Here is an 18,732-nt window from a genome sequence, read left to right on the forward strand (position 1 = left end):
AGTGTTTTCATTTCCTTTTGCTAAATACCCAGAAATGGAATTGCTGGATCATATTTTAAATACTTTGAGGAATCGCCATAGTGTTTTCCCATATTGGCTGCACCAATTTACATTCACTCCAGCAGTGTACAGGGGTTCATTTTTCTCCACATTCTCACATGATTCATTCTGAATTAATTTTCATATAAAGTATGAGGCTTTCTTAGGCCAAAGTTCATCTTTTGCCTAAAGATACCTATTTCTCTGGCACCATTTGTTGATGAAATTATTGTTTGAATTGCTTTTTCAACTTTGTCAAAAATCATTTGGGTAGGGGTGCCTAGGTGGCTCACTTGGTTAAGCGCCTGACTCTTGATTTTGGTTCAGGTCACAGTCTCAGGGTCTTGAGATTGAGCCCCATGTTTGGGCTGTGTGCTGGGCATGGAGCCTTTTTAAGATTCCTTCTTTCTCCCCCTGTGCTTGCTCTCTCTTTAAAAAAAAAAAAAGAAAGAAAAGAATCAGTCTGGCATATTTGTAGGAGTCTGTTTCTTGAGTCTCTATTCCGATTCATATATGTGTCTATCCCACCTCCAATACTACATAGACCGTCTTGATTACATATAGAGAAATTATATATGTAGGTCATGAAATTGGATAGAGTGATTCCTCCCTTTTTTTCAGAATTATTTTAGCTATTATAGTTCCTTTGTCTTTCCATATACATTTTGAAGATTGATTTATTTTAGTGGGAGGGGCAGAGGGGGAGAGAGTCTTAAAAAGACTCTGTGCTGAGTGTGGAGCCTGATGCAGGGCTTGATCCCACGACCCTGAGATCACAACCTGAGCTGAAGCCAAGAGTCAGACACTGAATTGACTGTGCCACCCAGGCACCCCATATACATTTTAGAAAAATCTCTTTATTTATAGGAAAATTCTTGCTAGGCTTTGGACAGGATCTGCATTAAACCTGCATATGAATTTTGAGGGGAATTGACTTCTTCGCTGTGTTGAGTACTCTTAATCTATGAGCATAGTTTATCTCTTCATATATTTAGCTTTGATTTTTTTAAATCAGCATTTTGTAGTTTTGAACATACAAGTCCTGATTTATACCTAAGTATTTCAAGTTTTGTTTTAGCAGTTGTGAGTGGTGGTGTACTTTTAAAGTTTGGAGTTTATGTGTTCATTGCCAGTATATGGAAATGGATTGATTTGTGTATGTTTATCTTGGATCCTGAAACTTTACTGAGATCATTTTTTAGTTCTGGGAGGGGTTTTTTGGGGTACATTTGGGGGATTTTCCACCAGATAATCCTTTGTCATCTGCAAATAGGGAGTTTTATTTTTCCTTTCTGTTCTGTATACCTGTTATTGTGTTTTCTTACCTTATTAAAGTGGCTAGAACTTCCAGCACTTTGTTGAATGAAAGTGGTGGAAATGGACATCCTTACCTTGTTCCTAATTTTGGAAGGAAGGCATTCAGTGATTTGGGGTATATGGTGTTGGGGCTGGCTGCTACTTCCTACAGTAGAGGTAGTCTCAAAGCCTCCCAGCAAATGACTGCCGCCAGAGTAGTGTGATAGCGGCTTGTTTTAGGTAATGTGTGAGTGTGAGTTTTGTGAGGAAAAAGCCACAACTGAATACAAGTAGCTCACTTACAGTTTCCATTAAATGAATCAGATTGTTGCCAGAATACCATTGGTCTTGTTTTAGATATTTGGAAGTTGTAGGCAGCAGGCATTTTGTTCATTTTCTTTTATATGAAGAGGTAATTTAAAAAAAAGTAATCTGGAATCTCATATCCTAACATGTGAACCATAGAGGGAAGACATTTTTTTTTATCTCTCCAAAAGCATTTTAGAATATACTCTGGATGTTTCACCAGTTCTTCCTGAGTGCCCATTGGTTAAATAGATGCCAACCATATAGGCAAATATACTTTATTTCCACAATACTATGTTGGACTAATCTAGGCCAAAAGCCACCTGAAATTTACACTTGTGCTTGGTCAGCTTTATCTTATGACAGCCGTCATAATACACTGACGTTCAGTTACTGCTGTGTAGCAAATACATTATTAGTAGGAGAATCCTCAGTATGTAAATAGCTATCAGTTCACCTCTAATTCTGTCCGGGTGTCCTAGTTGATAATCGGAGAAACCTGTATTTCTTCCTGTCCCTTGGTCAGAGCATCTTGAGGGACCTGTCTGCCATGAAGGATCATGTAGGTTTATACTGTGGGTTGCCCACTTTTGTGCCTTCTAAATTAAATGGGTTTAGTAAAAATGATTGTGTTCTGTGCTTAGAACATTTCTAGTGGGAGTCTTACACCTCATTTTCTAATTTAAAAATAAAGGTGTTGTGTTGCCTTTGTCCTTATAACACAACTAATATATTTTTATTGGTTAAAACAGTAAAAGATACAGAGGTGGGTATACATAATCATTTTGGTTAGCAGTGAGTTAACATTTTGATGCATACCCCTTCTAAGCAGTTTAGACATAGGTTTATACTGTTTGTTTTATAACCTTTTTATTTCACGATGAACATCTTTTCGTTATATAATTGTGTGCAATGTTTATAACAGTTGTGTAATATTTTATTTCAAACCAATCCTTTTTTGGACGTTTGGTCTTTCCAATTTTTCACTATTACATATGGTCATACAGTATAGATTCCTATGGTTAAATATTTGTGTACATCCTTATGATTTTCTTTGGATAAATTCCCAGAAGTGGAATTGCTAAATTTTCCAGAAAACTGTAAGGATATGGTGAATTTTTTCCATCCTGAGGTGTGTTAAAAACAGTTGTGATCTTTTATTTTCAATTATGAATTTGAGAGGTTTTAAGAAAAGTGTTTTAATTTTGGCTTAAATTGATTACAGTCTTATGCAACATATGGATGTGAGCCAATTTTTGTCTGGAGAGAGTCCTTTTTCTTCCCTACCTCATAGCTGTGCCTCTGAGTTGGCATGGCGTCATAACTCCAGAGTTTTTGCTTTAAGCATTTTGCATGTTCTTCATTTGTTTATGTCAATCATGTAGTGCTCAAGATTGCTACTTTAAGTTCTCACTTTTTTGGGGAATTTCTTTTTTCAGGTCATAAAACGGAAAATCGAAAACATGAAAGTAGACAGGACTAAACTGAAAAAGACACCTACTGAGGCTGTAAGTATCCAGAAGTATGCTCTATTTTTTTCATTTCAGAAAAAAGTCCTAGCGGTCAGTTCAACCATAGTGATCTTCAAAATATGTCACCACTTACTTATATATACAAAGTGCAATAAAACAGCAAGGTGTCTTGAAACAGTCATATTTACTTTTGAATTTCCCTTGATTAAAAAAGTGAACAAGCTAGTCACCAGTGGAAATGAACACTAAACTGTTTGTGGCTTTATGTACATAAAGTAGGCTCCTTGGCTGCTGTCCTGTGCATTGGAAGGCAGTATGGTATAATGGGAAGAGCAGATGTGGATTCAGATTCTCTCTGTACTTGTGGGGTCTTTTTCAATTTTATTTTCTTGAAAATTAAAGTGGTAACACCTTTCTTAAGTAGATTTCTTGTGAGACTGGTGTTGTAGCTTTTTTTAAATTATGGATTCTTAATCATACAGTTGAGCTTAACCTGTATTAACCTGTGTATTGGGTGACCATGTCAGTTGGTCCTGTGTCAGCAGTAGAAATCCCAGCTTTTAGTCCAGTGTACTGTCAGCTGGCTTAAACTGCATTTTGAGATTAAAAAAGTATTGCTTTGTTAAGACTCCTATAGATCCCATTATGCTGTAGTTCAAGGAGCATGAGCTTTGAAATTAGACATGAGTTTAAATCACTAGATTTTTGTGGCCTGGTTTTCACAGCTGTAAAACTTGGTTGATAATTGTTCTCTTCTTGGTGTGAGGCAGATGCTTAGCAAAGTATCTGGCACATAATTAGTTCATTTTCTAAATACAGGCCACTTGGTTTTTAAAAACTGTAACTACCTGGCAAGTATCACCATGGATATCACTATTAACATTTTGCTATATTTCTTCTAGTCTTTTTAAAAGATAATTGCATGGACATTCTCCTGCCCTTTTTTTGTTAAGCATTATACTAATAAATGTGAGAAATGCTATCTTCCCATATCCTCATCAACAATACAGATTATCTTTTGGATTTTTGTTAATAAGTGGGGGAAAATATTTCATGGTTTTAATTTTCATGCTTTAATTCCATATATTTTCGAATTTATTGGCCTTAATATTGGTTGTCTGCTCATGCTGGTCATTTTGTATTTGACATTGGAATATTCAGGTTGTTTCTTATTGAGTGCTGTATATATCAAGTATGTTGACTTTCATATCTATTGAAGATACTTTCCTTTTGATTTAGTTTTTAATGTGTTTTGGCATCTTGAATTTTTGACAGTTATATACTCAAATTATTTTGAAACTAAAGGGCAAAAAGAAAACTTGCCTTAAGAAACTACACAAATTAAGGGGTGCCTGGGTGGCGCAGTGGGTTAAGCCTCTTGCCTTCAGCTCAGGTCATGATCTCAGGGTCCTGGGATCAAGTCCTGCATCAGGCTCTCTGCTTGGCAAGGAGCCTGCCTCCCTCTCTCTCTGCCTGCCTCTCTGCTTACTTGTGATCTCTCTCTCTCTCTTTCTGCCTGCCTCTCTGCCTACTTGTGATCTCGCTCTCTGTCAAATAAATAAATAAAATCTTAAAAAAAAAAAAAAAGAAACTACACAAATTAAAACACTGGCATCAAGGCACCTAGTGGTTTTTTTGGTTAAGTGTCTGCCTTTGGCTCCAGTCATGATTCCAGGGTCTTGGGATCAAGCCCAGCATCGGGCTCCCTGCTCTGGGGAACCTGCTTCTCCCTTTCCTGCTCCTCCTGCTTGTGCTCACTCACTCACTCTCTGTCAAATAAATACAGTCTTCTTTTTAAAAAATAAAGCAGTGGCATTGGTATAAGAAGATAACCTAGGAAAGGATGCTAGTGTGCATGTGCATAAGAACTTAACATATGATAATTGTAGGAATTATTGGTTGATAGGGAAGGACAATATTAGTCAAGAAACCGTGTCAGGAAAATTGTTTATGACTTTTGAGTGTGGGGACTATTATAATGAAAGAAATTCTAGATAACTCAAAAGTCAAATATTTTTAAAAGAAATAAATTACAGGTGAAATATAAATGAATATTTACTTGGTTTTTGGTTGGGTTGGCCCTTCCAAGCATTAAAAGAAAGGGAAAAAAATAACGGAAGCGTTAAGTAGTATATCCAAAGTAAAAAGGCACGTGACGATCTGCGGAAAATATTTATAATAACCTGATACACAGTTGACCCTTGAACAATATGGGTTTGAACTGCAAAGTTCTCCTTCTGTATGGATATTTTTCAATAAATACAGTATTATAAATATATATTCCTTATTCTTTTCCTAAAAATCATAACATTTTCTTTTCTAGTTTATTATAAGAATATAGTATATAATAAACATACCATAAAAAATACATGTTGAGTGTTTGTGTTACCAGTAAGGCTTCTGAAAGTCAACAGTAGGCTGTTAGTAGTTAAGGTTTTAGGGAGTCAAAAGTTCTACTTGGGTTTTCTACTGCATGGGGGGTAGTCTACACCCCTAACCCCCATGTTGTTCCACAGTGAACTGTAGTTGATATCTTTAGTAGCTATATCTGTAGGAGAGATGGATATCCCAATGACAAAGTGGACATAGGTCATTTCAGAAAAGAACAAATTCAGTAAACTTCCAGAATAATTTAACCTTGTAGATAATCAGGGAAATGCAAATTAAATTTTTCCTTCTTTTACCTAGTGGATTCTTACAGATTTGTTCTTGGGGTCACACCTATACACACATATCCTGGCTCAAAACATTTGATAGCTCCTAGCAAATTACTTAAAGTCCTGGAATTGGAATTTTTAGATCTGCCTATTAAAGATTGTATTTATTTACTTGAGAGAGAGCTAGAGTGAGAGGGAGAGAGAGTGAGTACAGAGGGAGAGGAAGAAGCAGACTCCCTGCTGAGCAGAGAGCTCCACGAGGGGTCCGGAGATCATGACCTGAGCAGAAGGCAGACACTTAACCAACCAAGCCACCCAGGTGCCCCCCCCCCCCATACATTTTTAAGGCTTGAAGATGCCTACTTTCCTTGAGCAGCATACCCAGTTTTCTGTACTGTGGTTAATACTAGATATTATTTTTAAGAAGAACATTAGAAAAAAAATTTTTAACCTTTTGACCCCCTTGACCCATTTTCCCACCTGTCCATCTATGGCAGTCAACAGTCTGTTCTCTCTATGAGCTTGAGTCTTAAACTTATTTTTTGTTTTTTAAATCCTGTGTAGAAGTTGAGATTATATGGTGTTTGTCTTTCTCTAACTTATTTCATTTAGCATAATGCCCTCAAGGTTCATCCATGTTGTCACAAATGGCAAGAATTCATTCTTTTTTATGGATGAATAGTATTTCACTGTATATGTATACCGCATCTTTATCCATTCATCTGTCCATGGATTTAGGCTATTTCTGTATCTTGGCTGTTGTAAATAATGTTACAGTGACAATGGGGGTGCATATATCCTTTCAAATTATTGTTTTCTTTTCTTGGGTTAAATACCCAGAAGTGGAACTGCTGGATCATATGGTAGTTCTGTTTTTAAGTTTTTTGAGGAATCTCCACAGTTTTCCATATTGGCTACACAAGGACATTTATTGATCACTTTGTATATCAGCAACTGTGCAAAAGAGTTTTCCCCTAGATTTGATACCTTTACTGGAAGAAATCAATGTGAACCTTGGCAATCAGTATGCATCCATTGAACTGGCAAGTGCTTGCTTTTGCATTACCAGGAGAAGGAAAATAACAATCAGTTGCATTTATGTAGCAGGAACAAGATGGTAAAGATAGACTTTTGTCCCTGGTGCATTCTAGAAACTATAAGATCCAGAGGGACCTTGATACTGCTGATAAAGCAGAACATCATGTTGCTATATTAAATTGATTCTGACTGAATCTTGTGAGTAGAAAACACAAGTACCTTAGATGCCTTAGGCATATGTGTGACAGAGACTGACTTCTCTTTGAAGCGTGAGGGTCTTCTCCATCAGGAAAGTTTCTAGGGGTCCAGAAGTCTGGGAAGATTTCCCTTCTAAAGTGAGAGATGAATTGCTGTACCTTGTACCATATACCATGAGACAGAGGAACAACATATGAGGTGCCTCTTTGGATTTTGGAGCCAGCATACATCAAATTTGGACTTGCTCTTTTGATTATTTACTTGATAACCTCTACAGTGATAGTGAAGTCTGGATCTAGAAAAGGCTCAGAACGGTTCAGGTCATGATACAAGCTGCCCTGCTACGTGGACATTTCAACCTAGTAGAATAAGATGTCTGACTTTGGTATCAGCTGAAGATGTCTCTGGCAAGCTATGATAGGAGCAGTACAGCTGAGAGTCCTAGAATTTTGGCAAGGCTATTGTCTGCCAACAACTATTCTAACATTCAGAAAAGCAACTTCTGGCTTGCAACTGAAACTTGATATCAAGACTGAATGCCTGATTATGAGATACCAAGTGATAATAGGATTCAAATGTTCATCATGAATTAGGTGTAATCTAACTCACAGAATCAAAAAATTAGATCTGCATAACTGCATTCTGTTAGATATTGAAGTGGTATATTTGATACTAAGCCTGAGTAGGTCCAGAAGGCACAAGTGAACTACATGAGTAGGTGGTATAGACTCCCATGTTACGTTTCTCTTGCTCCATCATCTCTCCCTCCATCTATATGACTTCAAAGAGAGGAGAAAAAAGTACAGGCCTGGTTATGGAAGGATTTTATGCCAAGTATTTCACAGGCATTTAATTACCACAGAAATTTGAGGTAGCTCTTAATAATGCTTCCTCAGAGGGAAGAAAAGGTTTGGGACTTAGCTTAAAGAAAACCTTTAAACCCCTGTTTTTCCCTGTTCTGTTTTGGATACTGAAAATACCTCTAGTTTATATCTCACAACAATATTGCTGGATAAATAGGTGTTAGTTCATTTTGCAGAAGAGGATACTAAGATTCAAAGAGGTAGCTTACCAACTATCTAATTCCAGAGTTCATACTCTTTGTAGTAATATGCTGTTTCTCAATATTTAAGCCCCTCTTGTATGAAGTAAGTGCTTTAGTAGGTGGCAAACATTTGATTCTCACATTACCAAGGTAATTATTAGGTCTCTTTTCCTGGTAGGAAAACTGGTTGAGAGATTGGAGTAGCTCATGATCAAACAGCTTATTAAACATCAAGCTAATAACTGAACCCAATTTTGTTTGGTTGCAAATCTAGGCCCGTTTCCAGGATCGTATTGCTTTACAGAGAAAGAAAGCAAGTGTAATCATTTCCAGTTGCCATCCATTAATAGAAGACTTCTCTGTCCCAGTCCTAGCCTTCTTCCTCCTCCACTTTCAGAAACTTTACTATAAGCTTTCAGTCCACACCTTGTTACTGGAAAAACAGGCCCTTTCATCAGTAGAAAGAGAGCAGGAATATATGGCAATGGGATCCAGTAAGGATGAAGTCCCAGTTTTACAAAGTTAGAAGGTCTTTGCCTCCTACAGTTAGAGGGTTTAATGTTGCAGAAAAATACAGCCAGTGTTAATCTTCACCTTTAACTGTGAATTCACTAGGGCTTTTCAGTGTTCCTGATTCAACATTTCTTATCAGGCATTCTAGTTAACTTTCAGCTGTGGTACAGATTCTTCATTTTGTTTTTATTGGTGTCTAGCTCATTTCCTTTATTTCTGTTGTCTGTACCCTTCCAAGTAGATTGTCTACATGTACAAGTTTATCCAAGTTAAAAATGCACAGATGGATTGTTTTATTATAATATTTCCCTTTAATCCCAAGTGATTGGCAAATTTCCCATTTTCTAGAAAATGTTGTATATTCTTTCAAAAGTTAAATTGCTAAGTGTGTTGGCCTAAAGATTCCTTTTCCTATTCTTTGTTTTTGTGTATCCCTCATCCTCCAAAACACTCTTTGTGAATACCTGTTTTCCTTAGCCTGCAGACTGCAGAGCCTTAATAGACAAACTCAAAGTTTGTAATGATGAGCAACTCCTCTTGGAACTGCAGCAGATCAAAACATGGAACATTGGGAAGGTATGTGAACCCATGCTCCCAAAAGACAGGGCTCCCTGGACTATTACATCTTTTTGTATTCTCTGTATGGGAAGAGAAGCCACAATGAGGTAGCATCATTCATCAGTTACTTAATAATTATCTTCTGTATGTCTAGTACAGCTCTAGACCAGTAGCTTGTAGCTTGTGAACACCAATGAAATTGTGAAAGAAAATTTTGCTAACTGAGGATGAAGAATGTTTACGCAGGTATTGATAAAGAATTTCAACCACAGAATTCCTTCAGTTTGATTGACAATATAAGTTTGAGATAGTTAAGAGTCTTCTTTAGAGAACTCTAAAAATGAACACTTCGGATAAAATGGGTTCTGGCAGGGAGAGTCATTGTGTTTGTAGACCTCAGAATGTAGCCAGAATTCTCTCTCTGAAGACCTAGTTAAGGTGTCTACTGGTGTTAGTACATGTGTACTTTGATGGATGTAATAATGAACTCAGGTTTATATGCCTCAGAGTATGATATTTCTCATATGGGTTTCTGTACTGGTGGGGAGGGGGTGATTAAAGAGAAGCAGAGGTAGGAAGTGAACTTGTTTAGGTGTCACACTCAGCAGTCCATTGTAGCAAAGCACCCACACAGTACTTAGTACTTTATTCTTTGATGTTCCTCTTTCTCTTCCCTTCTCCAGTGTGAGTTATACCACTGGGTGGATCTGTTGGACCGCTTTGATGGAATCCTGGCAGATGCTGGACAAACAGTGGAGAATATGTCGTGGATGCTCGTATGTGATAGGCCGGAAAGAGAACAACTGAAAATGCTTCTCTTGGCTGTGTTGAACTTCACAGCCTTGCTCATTGAGTACAGCTTTTCCCGGCATCTGTACAGTTCCATAGAGGTAGGAGAGGTTCAAGCCTGTGTGGTCTCTTCTCAAGTAGAATTGTTCATGTCCAGAGATAAATTGCTATTTCTTTCTGATAATTGCTTCTTTCCTTTTCATTATGGAGGTCTAGGGTTTTCAGTGTAAAAGACAATGATGATGTTTCTTGGATATAGATACCCTTCACAGGTTGTTGGGAAGGTTCTTTACTGTCACCTTCACTCTACCTTTCCAGATTCAAGAAATTAGTGAGAATGTAATACATGTATTGATGTATTCTTGGGAATTTCAAAAAAATTGATCTTTGTTTCAGGTTATTAGAGTAGCCCCAAATCACTTAAACTATTGGAAATAGTTTGATTTCCTTGATACATTACTCATTGCCTAAGTGCCCTGTTAGTGTTAATTTCCCCAAGTCTTTGGTAAAGAAATAGGGTAAGAAATGAAAGGAAATGGCTTGGGAAGAGTGGAATAACTGAATTAAAGTGTAGCACCCATAGTTTTAAATGAGGAGCAGATAAGCAGTCTCTTAAAGATAAAATAGATTAATTGCAAAAAGAAATCCATAGCCTTCAGGATTATCAGCAACCAGAAATACCTAAGTTTTTTGCCCTCTAAATGACATAATGATTTTAACACTGACCAAATGCTTCAATATACTGATGAACCTTGATTTTATTTAAAAAAAAATCTAAGTAGTCACTCTTAGGTTACTGTTACATACACTATACTGTAACAGTCATAAATGTCACTAGCTGTTGATATCTTTATCAGCACCACGCTCTAACCAACTGAGCTAACCAGCCAACAATATCTTTAGCTTCTATATGGAGGACCCTGCATTTTAATTAGTTCCAGTTTTATATTTGTCTCAAAGGATACAGAGGAACAATACAATTATCTTTCACAGTACTTAGAGTCTACTTAGAGACTTAATGTTCCTGAGTTCCACTATATATTAAAATACCACTTTTGTCTCTTTTGTAATCCCCTGTGGGGGTACCTGTGCAATTTTGAGCTGTTGCTCACTATTTTTTTTAAATTTTGTTGGACTTTCTGGCTTCCTGCCAGATTATAAGCTGCTTATGGACAAGGTTGCATGTTGTAGGTGCTCAGATATTTATAAATGGTTTTTTTGTACTGTTAAACTTCTTGATTGCTTTGTATATATAAACAAATCTATTACTACATAGGCATTTTAAGTTTCAAGGCCTAGTGTGCCCGATACCATGAACTTGCCCTTTTTGTTCCCTGTAGCATTTGACAACTTTATTGGCTTCCTCTGATATGCAAGTGGTGCTGGCAGTCCTTAATCTTCTGTATGTATTTAGCAAAAGATCAAACTATATCACACGCCTTGGATCTGACAAGAGAACCCCACTGCTAACCCGGCTGCAACACTTAGCAGAGGTGAGTCATGGGTAAAGAGTTGGAAGGACACAGAAATTAGACCATATAGTTCACTTTCACAGGTGTTTTTTATATTGTCAAAATGGATAGTAATCCCTAAGTTTATTGGCCTAATTGAATAGAATTATGGGGGCCCCCTTAACTAAGTAACCCCCCAAACCTAAGAAGTATTTTCATTTGTTACAAAGCAATTTTGAGGGATTTCATGAATTCCTACTCACAAAGCAGAATCACTCTTTGTTCAAAAATGGCAACAACTTTTCTAGAAAGGAAGTTCATAATCAGATTCTACTTAGGAAGGAAGTATGGTACAGTCTGGATTTGAGTCTTGTCCCTGCTTATTAGCTCTGAAACCAGTTTTCTCATAGAATTTAGTATATCTACCTTAAAAGTGGTTTCAGAATAAAATAAAATGTAGGTTACTTAGTGCTATGCTCAATAATTGGTTTGTGATGGTAGTAATTAGAATTGAAGGCAAAAGAAAAAACCCTCCCATATAAAAGTTCAACTCAACCAAACTATTGTCTAGTGTTAGAGACAAATTGATCATATGTACTTACGGTTTGAGAGAGGTAGAAAGCTATACTAGAAAGCTCGCTTAGAAGAAAATTGAGGGGCACCTGCGTGGCTCAGTCAGTTAAGTGACTGCCTTCAGTTCAGGTCATGATCCCAGGGTCCTGGGATCAAGCCCCATATCATGCTCTTTCTTCTCCCTTTCCTCTGCCTACCACTCCCTGCTTGTGCTCTCTCTCTTTCTATCAAATAAATAAAATCTTAAAAAATTGGTAAGGCTGACTTCTTAAAAGCCAATTAATGATTACCTCATAAATAATATAACTTAATTTTCAGGCTATTTTTAGGTACATGATTCCTTAAAAATCTTTTTTTTTAAAGATTTATTTACTTATTTTAGAGAAGGAGACAGAGTCAGGGTGGGGGGTGGAGGGGCAGAGACAGAGGAAGAGTGAGTCTTAAGCAGACTCCCTGCCGAGTATGAGCCCAACGCAGGGCTCAGTCTCACGACCCTGAGATCATGACCTGAGCTGAAACCAAGAGTTAGACTGTACCACCCACGCACCCCTCCTTAAAAATCATTTTTGAATGATATGATATGTGACATGTATTATGAAAATTCTAGGACATATGGAAAAATGAGAATATTAATCACTTTTAATTCATCCAGATGGAGCTTCCTTCAGAATTTGAGCAAATTTCTTCTTGTATTTGCAAATATGTATATATACAGATATGCAGCCTGTTTTCTTAACACAATTTTCTCATGTTATTAAAAAATGTAAGACATTTCATTATTGGCTCCCCACGTAACAGTAAGAGGAGAAAGAAGCCATATTTCAATAGAAGTTTCAAAAGCATTTGATAAAATTCAGCATATTAATTAAAACTAATACAGACTCTTAGAAAGCTAGGAAGACAAACTTTATATAAATCATCTACCAGAAGTCATAATGGAAAAACTGAAGCATTGCTGTTGAGTCGAGAGTCACATAAAAATGCTGTTACTTTTTGCCACTTAAATTTATAGTAGAGGTCCTAACAAATACAAGAGAAAAGAAGGAAATGAAGGATACATATTAAAAGAGAAAACTGGGGGCCCTGGGTGGCTCAGTCGGTTACGTGTCTGCCTCTGGCTCAGGTCATGATTCTATGGTATTGGGATCTCTACTCAGCTGGGAGCTGCCTTCTCTCTCTGCCACTCCCCCTGCTTGTGCATGTTCTTTGTCAAACAAAGTCGTAAAAAAAAAAAAAAAAGAAAACTTGATACTATTTGAAGGTGAGAGGATTGAGGCTTTTGGTTTTCTGGGGAGGTGGTATAAAATTATTAGAACTAATAAAATTATAGTGAGGTAGCCAGTAAATAATCACTATACAAAAATAAATATTTCTTCCATACATTGGTAATAACCAGTAAGATGATTAGAAAAAAGACCCCATTCATGGTATCAACAAGTGTATTAAAATAAGCCATACTGGATAAAGCCATACATTTAAGGAGAAGGTAATGTAGAAGGTTATAGTGTGATTTACTAGTAGGGAAGGAACTCTTAAAGCATAAATCTTAACTGTAAAAATTTGAATTTGATAATACAAAATTAAATTTCCCTTTCAGTGAAAAACATAACTCCCTACTGGTACTTAAATTGGAATGTAAATCAGCATACTGCTTCTTTGAACAAGAAAAACATTAGTTGAAATAAACAGCGTACTTACTGATATGGTTGACTAACATTTCTGGTGCAAACTCATTTTGTCATGGGCCAATACCACATTTGAACAAGTGGTGCAGTATCCGCTGGCCTGTGTACAACATTAAGCAGCACTGCCAAAGATAAAAGTTAACAGAGAGTAGTGAGTGATAGATTGAAAGTGTTTAGCCATGTTCTAAAACTATCAAGCGCGGGGGTGGTGGTGGTTGCTGCAGTGGCACATTCAGTTGAACATCTGACTCTTGGGTTTGGTTCAGGTCATGATTGCAGGCTCTGCACTTGGGCTCGGAATCTGCATGAGTGCCTCTCTCCCTCTAGAGGTTCCTCCCCCTCCCCACCAAAAATAAATTAGCAATTTTTTTTAAAGAATTGTCAAGGGACTGTGTTAGTGTAGTATATTTAAGGGACACCTCCAAATTAACAAGGATAAACAAAAGCTATACATAGATAATTCAGTGTTGAAACTCATTAGTAATTACAGAAATACTTATGAAACTTATTAGTTTATAAAACTATAAAACTTTTTTTAATTATAAAACTAATTTAAACAGCTTATAAAACTGTCATGAATAGAAATTAGAAAACTGTATTGGTTAAGTGTTAGCAGGCATGTGAGGCTATAGGAACCCTTGACTCTTACTCCTGGGTATATATCCCAAAGATGGTATCACATTATTCCTTAAGGTAACATCTGGGAAAATACTGCATCATTGTGGCAATTAGTAGGTTGGGTACGTAAAATGTGGTACATGCATATTATGGAATATGTAGCAACTAGAAGCAGTGAACCAAATAATACATGTAGCAACATAAGTAGCTTTTAAAAATAATGCTGGGGGGTGGTTAAAAATGTTTATTGGTCAGTACCATTTCTGAAACTTAAAAATATGCACACACAGCAATGTAAAGTTTTGAAAAAATTATAGATATCAAGTGAAAAGTGTTGTCTTTGGCAAGGAGAAAGGAATGTGAATGGGCAATAATCAGATACTATACTTTTACATAAGTAAAAGAAAATAAACTTAATCAGCAGTATTTAAGATCTTTTAGAACAAAACTAAACCTTTATCTACAAATTTAAAAGATGATCTAAATTTGTGAGCAGAGACATACCAGTTTTTGCATGGGAAGATGCAGTATAGAAGAAGCTCTCTTTAATCAGATTAGGGTCAATAGTTGTTAGGTTAGTTATTGTTAAAATGTTAAAGCAGATCTTTTTTTAAAAATGTCATTAATACATACCACTGTTTAAAAAAGATTTTATTTTTAGAGAGGAGAGTGAGCGGGGAAGGGGGTTGTGAAGGGGGCAGAAGGAGAGAGAATGTCAAGTGGACTCTAGACTGAGCCTAGAGCCCAGTGCAGGGGGGTTTAATCCCATGATGCCAAGATCATGATCTGAGCCAAAATCAAGAGGCTGAGGCTTAACTGACTAGTCACTTAGGTGCCCCAGTGCATACCATTTTTTAAAAACTGAAACACAAATGGCAATTCCTTTTCCTCCTCCTAATGTAAGGCCACAGACACTACTTTGAGTGAGAAATAGTCTGTTCTCTTACTTACATAAACTACAACGATCATCTCTGATTTCTTTAAAGTAGAGCAACAGTGTAAAGACTTTGTAAAGGAACCTGAATGCAGAATTAGAAATTTTTATAATTTACCCCTGAATCTCTTTTTCCTAATTTGACACTTTAAAAAATCTTACCTTTTAGCTTTTGCCAAATATTTGGATTAGTTTTAATACAAATAGTTTCCTTTATAGTTTAAATCATTGTTCTTTGTAGTGTTTTAACTTCCTTGTATACAACTGACATAAATGAGTTTTGAGATAAACGCCTGCTTTGGTACACATACAGATAACTGGTGGAAGCAAAAGAGTGATTGCAAGCAAAACATATATTCAATGTGTTTTAAGTTTTTTAATTGGTATAGGAACAGACAAATATGTCTGCAGAATAAAATAGTAAGCCCCATGTTGTTTATAAAGAAAAGTGGGACAGTTCAAGAGAAAAATGTGTTCAGATCATTTCTTTACACTATTCACATAAATCCTACAAACCTGTTTAGAAGTAAATATAGGCAACTCTTTAACATCTTTCATGAGGAAGGATTTCCTAAGTCAGGAAACCTATAAGCCATTTTAAAAATTGACAGATTTTATGTGAAAATAGTAAGACTTCTGTATGATAAAATAGTTATAAGTAAAGGGCAGATGACTTCTTTCTTAAACTGGGAAAAAGTATTTGTGTACAACAAAGGAGTAACACATTATGTAGACAGCTTTTACAAATCATTAAAAATGTAAATAACCCAGTAGAAAAACATGCAAAAGTATATGGACAGATAATTCATAAGTGAATATGAAATCATTTTTAAACTTGGTCAAGAAAACATGAAAAGAATACTCTAGTAATAATGGGGGAAATGTACATTATGTGAGATCATTTTTTACCGTTAGATTGCCAGCATTATCTACAATTGGCTAGGTTGTGGGGAAACGGGTACTTAGGTACTTATAAACTGTTGGTGTAAAATGCCCTTTTGTAAGGTTATTTAGCCACACCTTTAATTTTAAAATATATTTATTTTATTTCACCCAGTAGTTCTATTTTAAGGAAATTATGTTAGGAGCATATTCAGATATGCTCAAAAATTATGCTTAAGTATTCTCACTGCACCATTGTTTGGGAAAAAAATTTTGAAACATCATATTTAACAAGGCATGAGCCTATATATGACCCTAATAGAGCTCCTCAATGAAAGGATCTCTTAGCAAGAAAGGTTAGTTGAAGATCCCCATTTATGGTTTTTTAACAGTCCAAAAGTAAGACTATATTAATAAAGTGAAGAGTTATATATCTTAATTGTAAGCTTAGATAGGGAATTGAATTGGGGGAAAAGATGATGGGTCAGTTTCACTTTTTATATTCTGTGCTTTAAATGTTTTATAGCTATAATATACTATGTATTTTATAATTAGATGTGAGAATTTGTAATAACTTTGTAGATCTATTTTAATGACTGTAACATTCTGTTGTTTGTGTTGTAGTTGTTACCTAATTTAATACCTACTATATGTAATCCTCTTAATACTCTGGGAGTATGAATTCTTAACCTCATTTTACAGGTGAAGAGTATGAAGTTAAGCAAGCTGAAATGATTTCCTTATAATTCCCATAATCAGACAGTGATTTGGGATTTGAAACCTGATCTGTCTGCTTATATGAGCCATACCCTTTCTGGGGATGTACCATATTGAATGGTTTTCAGATTTCAGAACAAGCTTTACGTTTATAGATGGAAGAAGAGTACTCTAGTTAATTTAGTATTTTGTGTAGAGCCATAACAGCACCTATCAGAATTAATATCTTGTCAGATCCTAGCACCCCACTTGGAGGCTGATTATCTGTAAAACTAATACTTACTACTGTATTTAACTGTTCTGACCATTTAGAAAGTAAAAGTTAAGATGCATACTATACTTTTACATGGCAAACATATGCAAAGTGCGGAATTTTTTTGCTGTAGTTTTTGGGTAGTTTGGGGTTATCTTGTTCTTTTCTTCTATCACCAGGAAGGATTGCTTAAATGATTGCTGTTACAGTAGTCTCCCCCTACCCTATCCACAGGGGATACATTCCAGGACCCCCAGTGGATGCCTGAAACCAGAAATAGTACTGAACCCCGTATATATTATGGGTTTTTTTTTAAGATTTTATTTATTTATTTGACAGACAGAGATCACAAGTAGGCAGAGAGAGGAGGAAGCAGGCTCCCCACTGAGCAGAGAGCCCCATGCGGGGCTCGATCCCAGAACCCTGGGATCACAACCTGAGCCGAAGGCAGAGGCTTTAACCCACTGAGCCACCCAGGCGCTCCTACTATGTTTTTTCCTGTACATACTTATGATAAGGTTTAGTCTGTAAATTAGTCACAGTAAGAGATTAATAATAATAACTAATTGAACAGTTATAAAGATATACTGTAACAAGAGTTACATGAATATGGTTTCTCTGAAAATACTGTACTGCATTCACTCTTCATCTTATGATATGATAAAATGCCTATGTGATGAAGTGAGGTGAATGACTAGACATTGTGATGTAGTAATCGTGATACAGCCTAGGTTTGCTGTTGACGATCTGATGGTGTATATCAGGAGGATCATCATCTTTCAGACTGCTATTGACTGTGGGTAACTGAAACCATAGAAAGTGAAACTTCAGATAAGGCGGTACTGCTGTATGTTCTGTTGTGTTTTGGGCTCCTTGTACCGTATGATAGATGTGCCCCCTTTTTCCTCTGAATTGTGCTAACGTAAAGACTATAGATGGAAGGTTAACTTTTGAGTCCCAGACAATTTAGAATCTTGATGGGTGTAGCTTTTGTTACTATATTATGTGCTTGATGGCTTTGTTATTACAAATAAGAGCATCTTAATGTTGTCGAGGGATAAGATATAATATGCTAGGTGTTCAGTAATAGTAGCTACCATTACTCAAACTACTGTTAAAATTTTTTAAACTTAATTTTTCTCAATTTACACTATGTAATTTGTAATGTAAGTTGTTGACACGGGTTGCTTTCTCCTACGTCTTCTTTTGAAATGTGACAGTTCTTCTACCAGGGGTCTTTGATAGACATTTTGGTTTGTGTCTTTTCATTTTTTAGACTGCTTCCTGAATCTGAATTCTTTCTGTTATAAATGCCCTGTACAACAACTACATGTATTCACTTGCATGTGGTTAAGAACTTGGGTTTAGAAGGACCTAGTTCTGTCAACAGATCAGATTAATCTCTATATATCTGTAAATTGGGGATTATGGTATCTGCCTCATAGTTTTGAGGTATAAACTAAATGAGATCATAAATAAAATTCCTAGGTTTAATGCTTAGCATGTTGAAAGTACATGATAAATGGACACTATCATTGAAGATGGTTGTCAGCACATAAACTAAATAAGTCCCTTTTATATTTACTTTCTTTTAAAACTATATATACATTATTTTGCATAAATACATATTGCCACACAGTTTTTTTGGTGTAGTGTGTTTTTCTCTTGGGTCATCTTCCTACAACCTAAAATGTATCCTTGTACATAT

General features: G+C 36.2%; 1 protein-coding gene across 13 annotated transcripts in view; it reads left to right on the top strand.

Annotated features, from left to right (window-relative positions):
* Positions 1–18,732, top strand: part of HUWE1 (HECT, UBA and WWE domain containing E3 ubiquitin protein ligase 1) — a 168,916-nt gene that overhangs the window by 27,273 nt on the left and 122,911 nt on the right. For 12 of the 13 annotated variants that reach the window (XM_032847995.1, XM_032847997.1, XM_032847994.1 and 9 more), the window contains 4 exons: positions 3,081–3,149; positions 9,042–9,140; positions 9,806–10,012; positions 11,252–11,404. In XM_032847995.1, coding sequence (XP_032703886.1) covers positions 3,105–3,149; positions 9,042–9,140; positions 9,806–10,012; positions 11,252–11,404 — 504 coding nt within the window. In that variant the 5' untranslated portion in view covers positions 3,081–3,104. The remainder of the gene's footprint in view (positions 1–3,080; positions 3,150–9,041; positions 9,141–9,805; positions 10,013–11,251; positions 11,405–18,732) is intronic. The other variant, XM_032848006.1, reaches the window with a different exon arrangement.

This window comes from Lontra canadensis, unplaced genomic scaffold, assembly GCF_010015895.1.
Source record: "Lontra canadensis isolate GAN:19392208 unplaced genomic scaffold, GSC_riverotter_1.0 scaffold197, whole genome shotgun sequence".
Classification (NCBI taxonomy): domain Eukaryota; kingdom Metazoa; phylum Chordata; class Mammalia; order Carnivora; family Mustelidae; genus Lontra; species Lontra canadensis.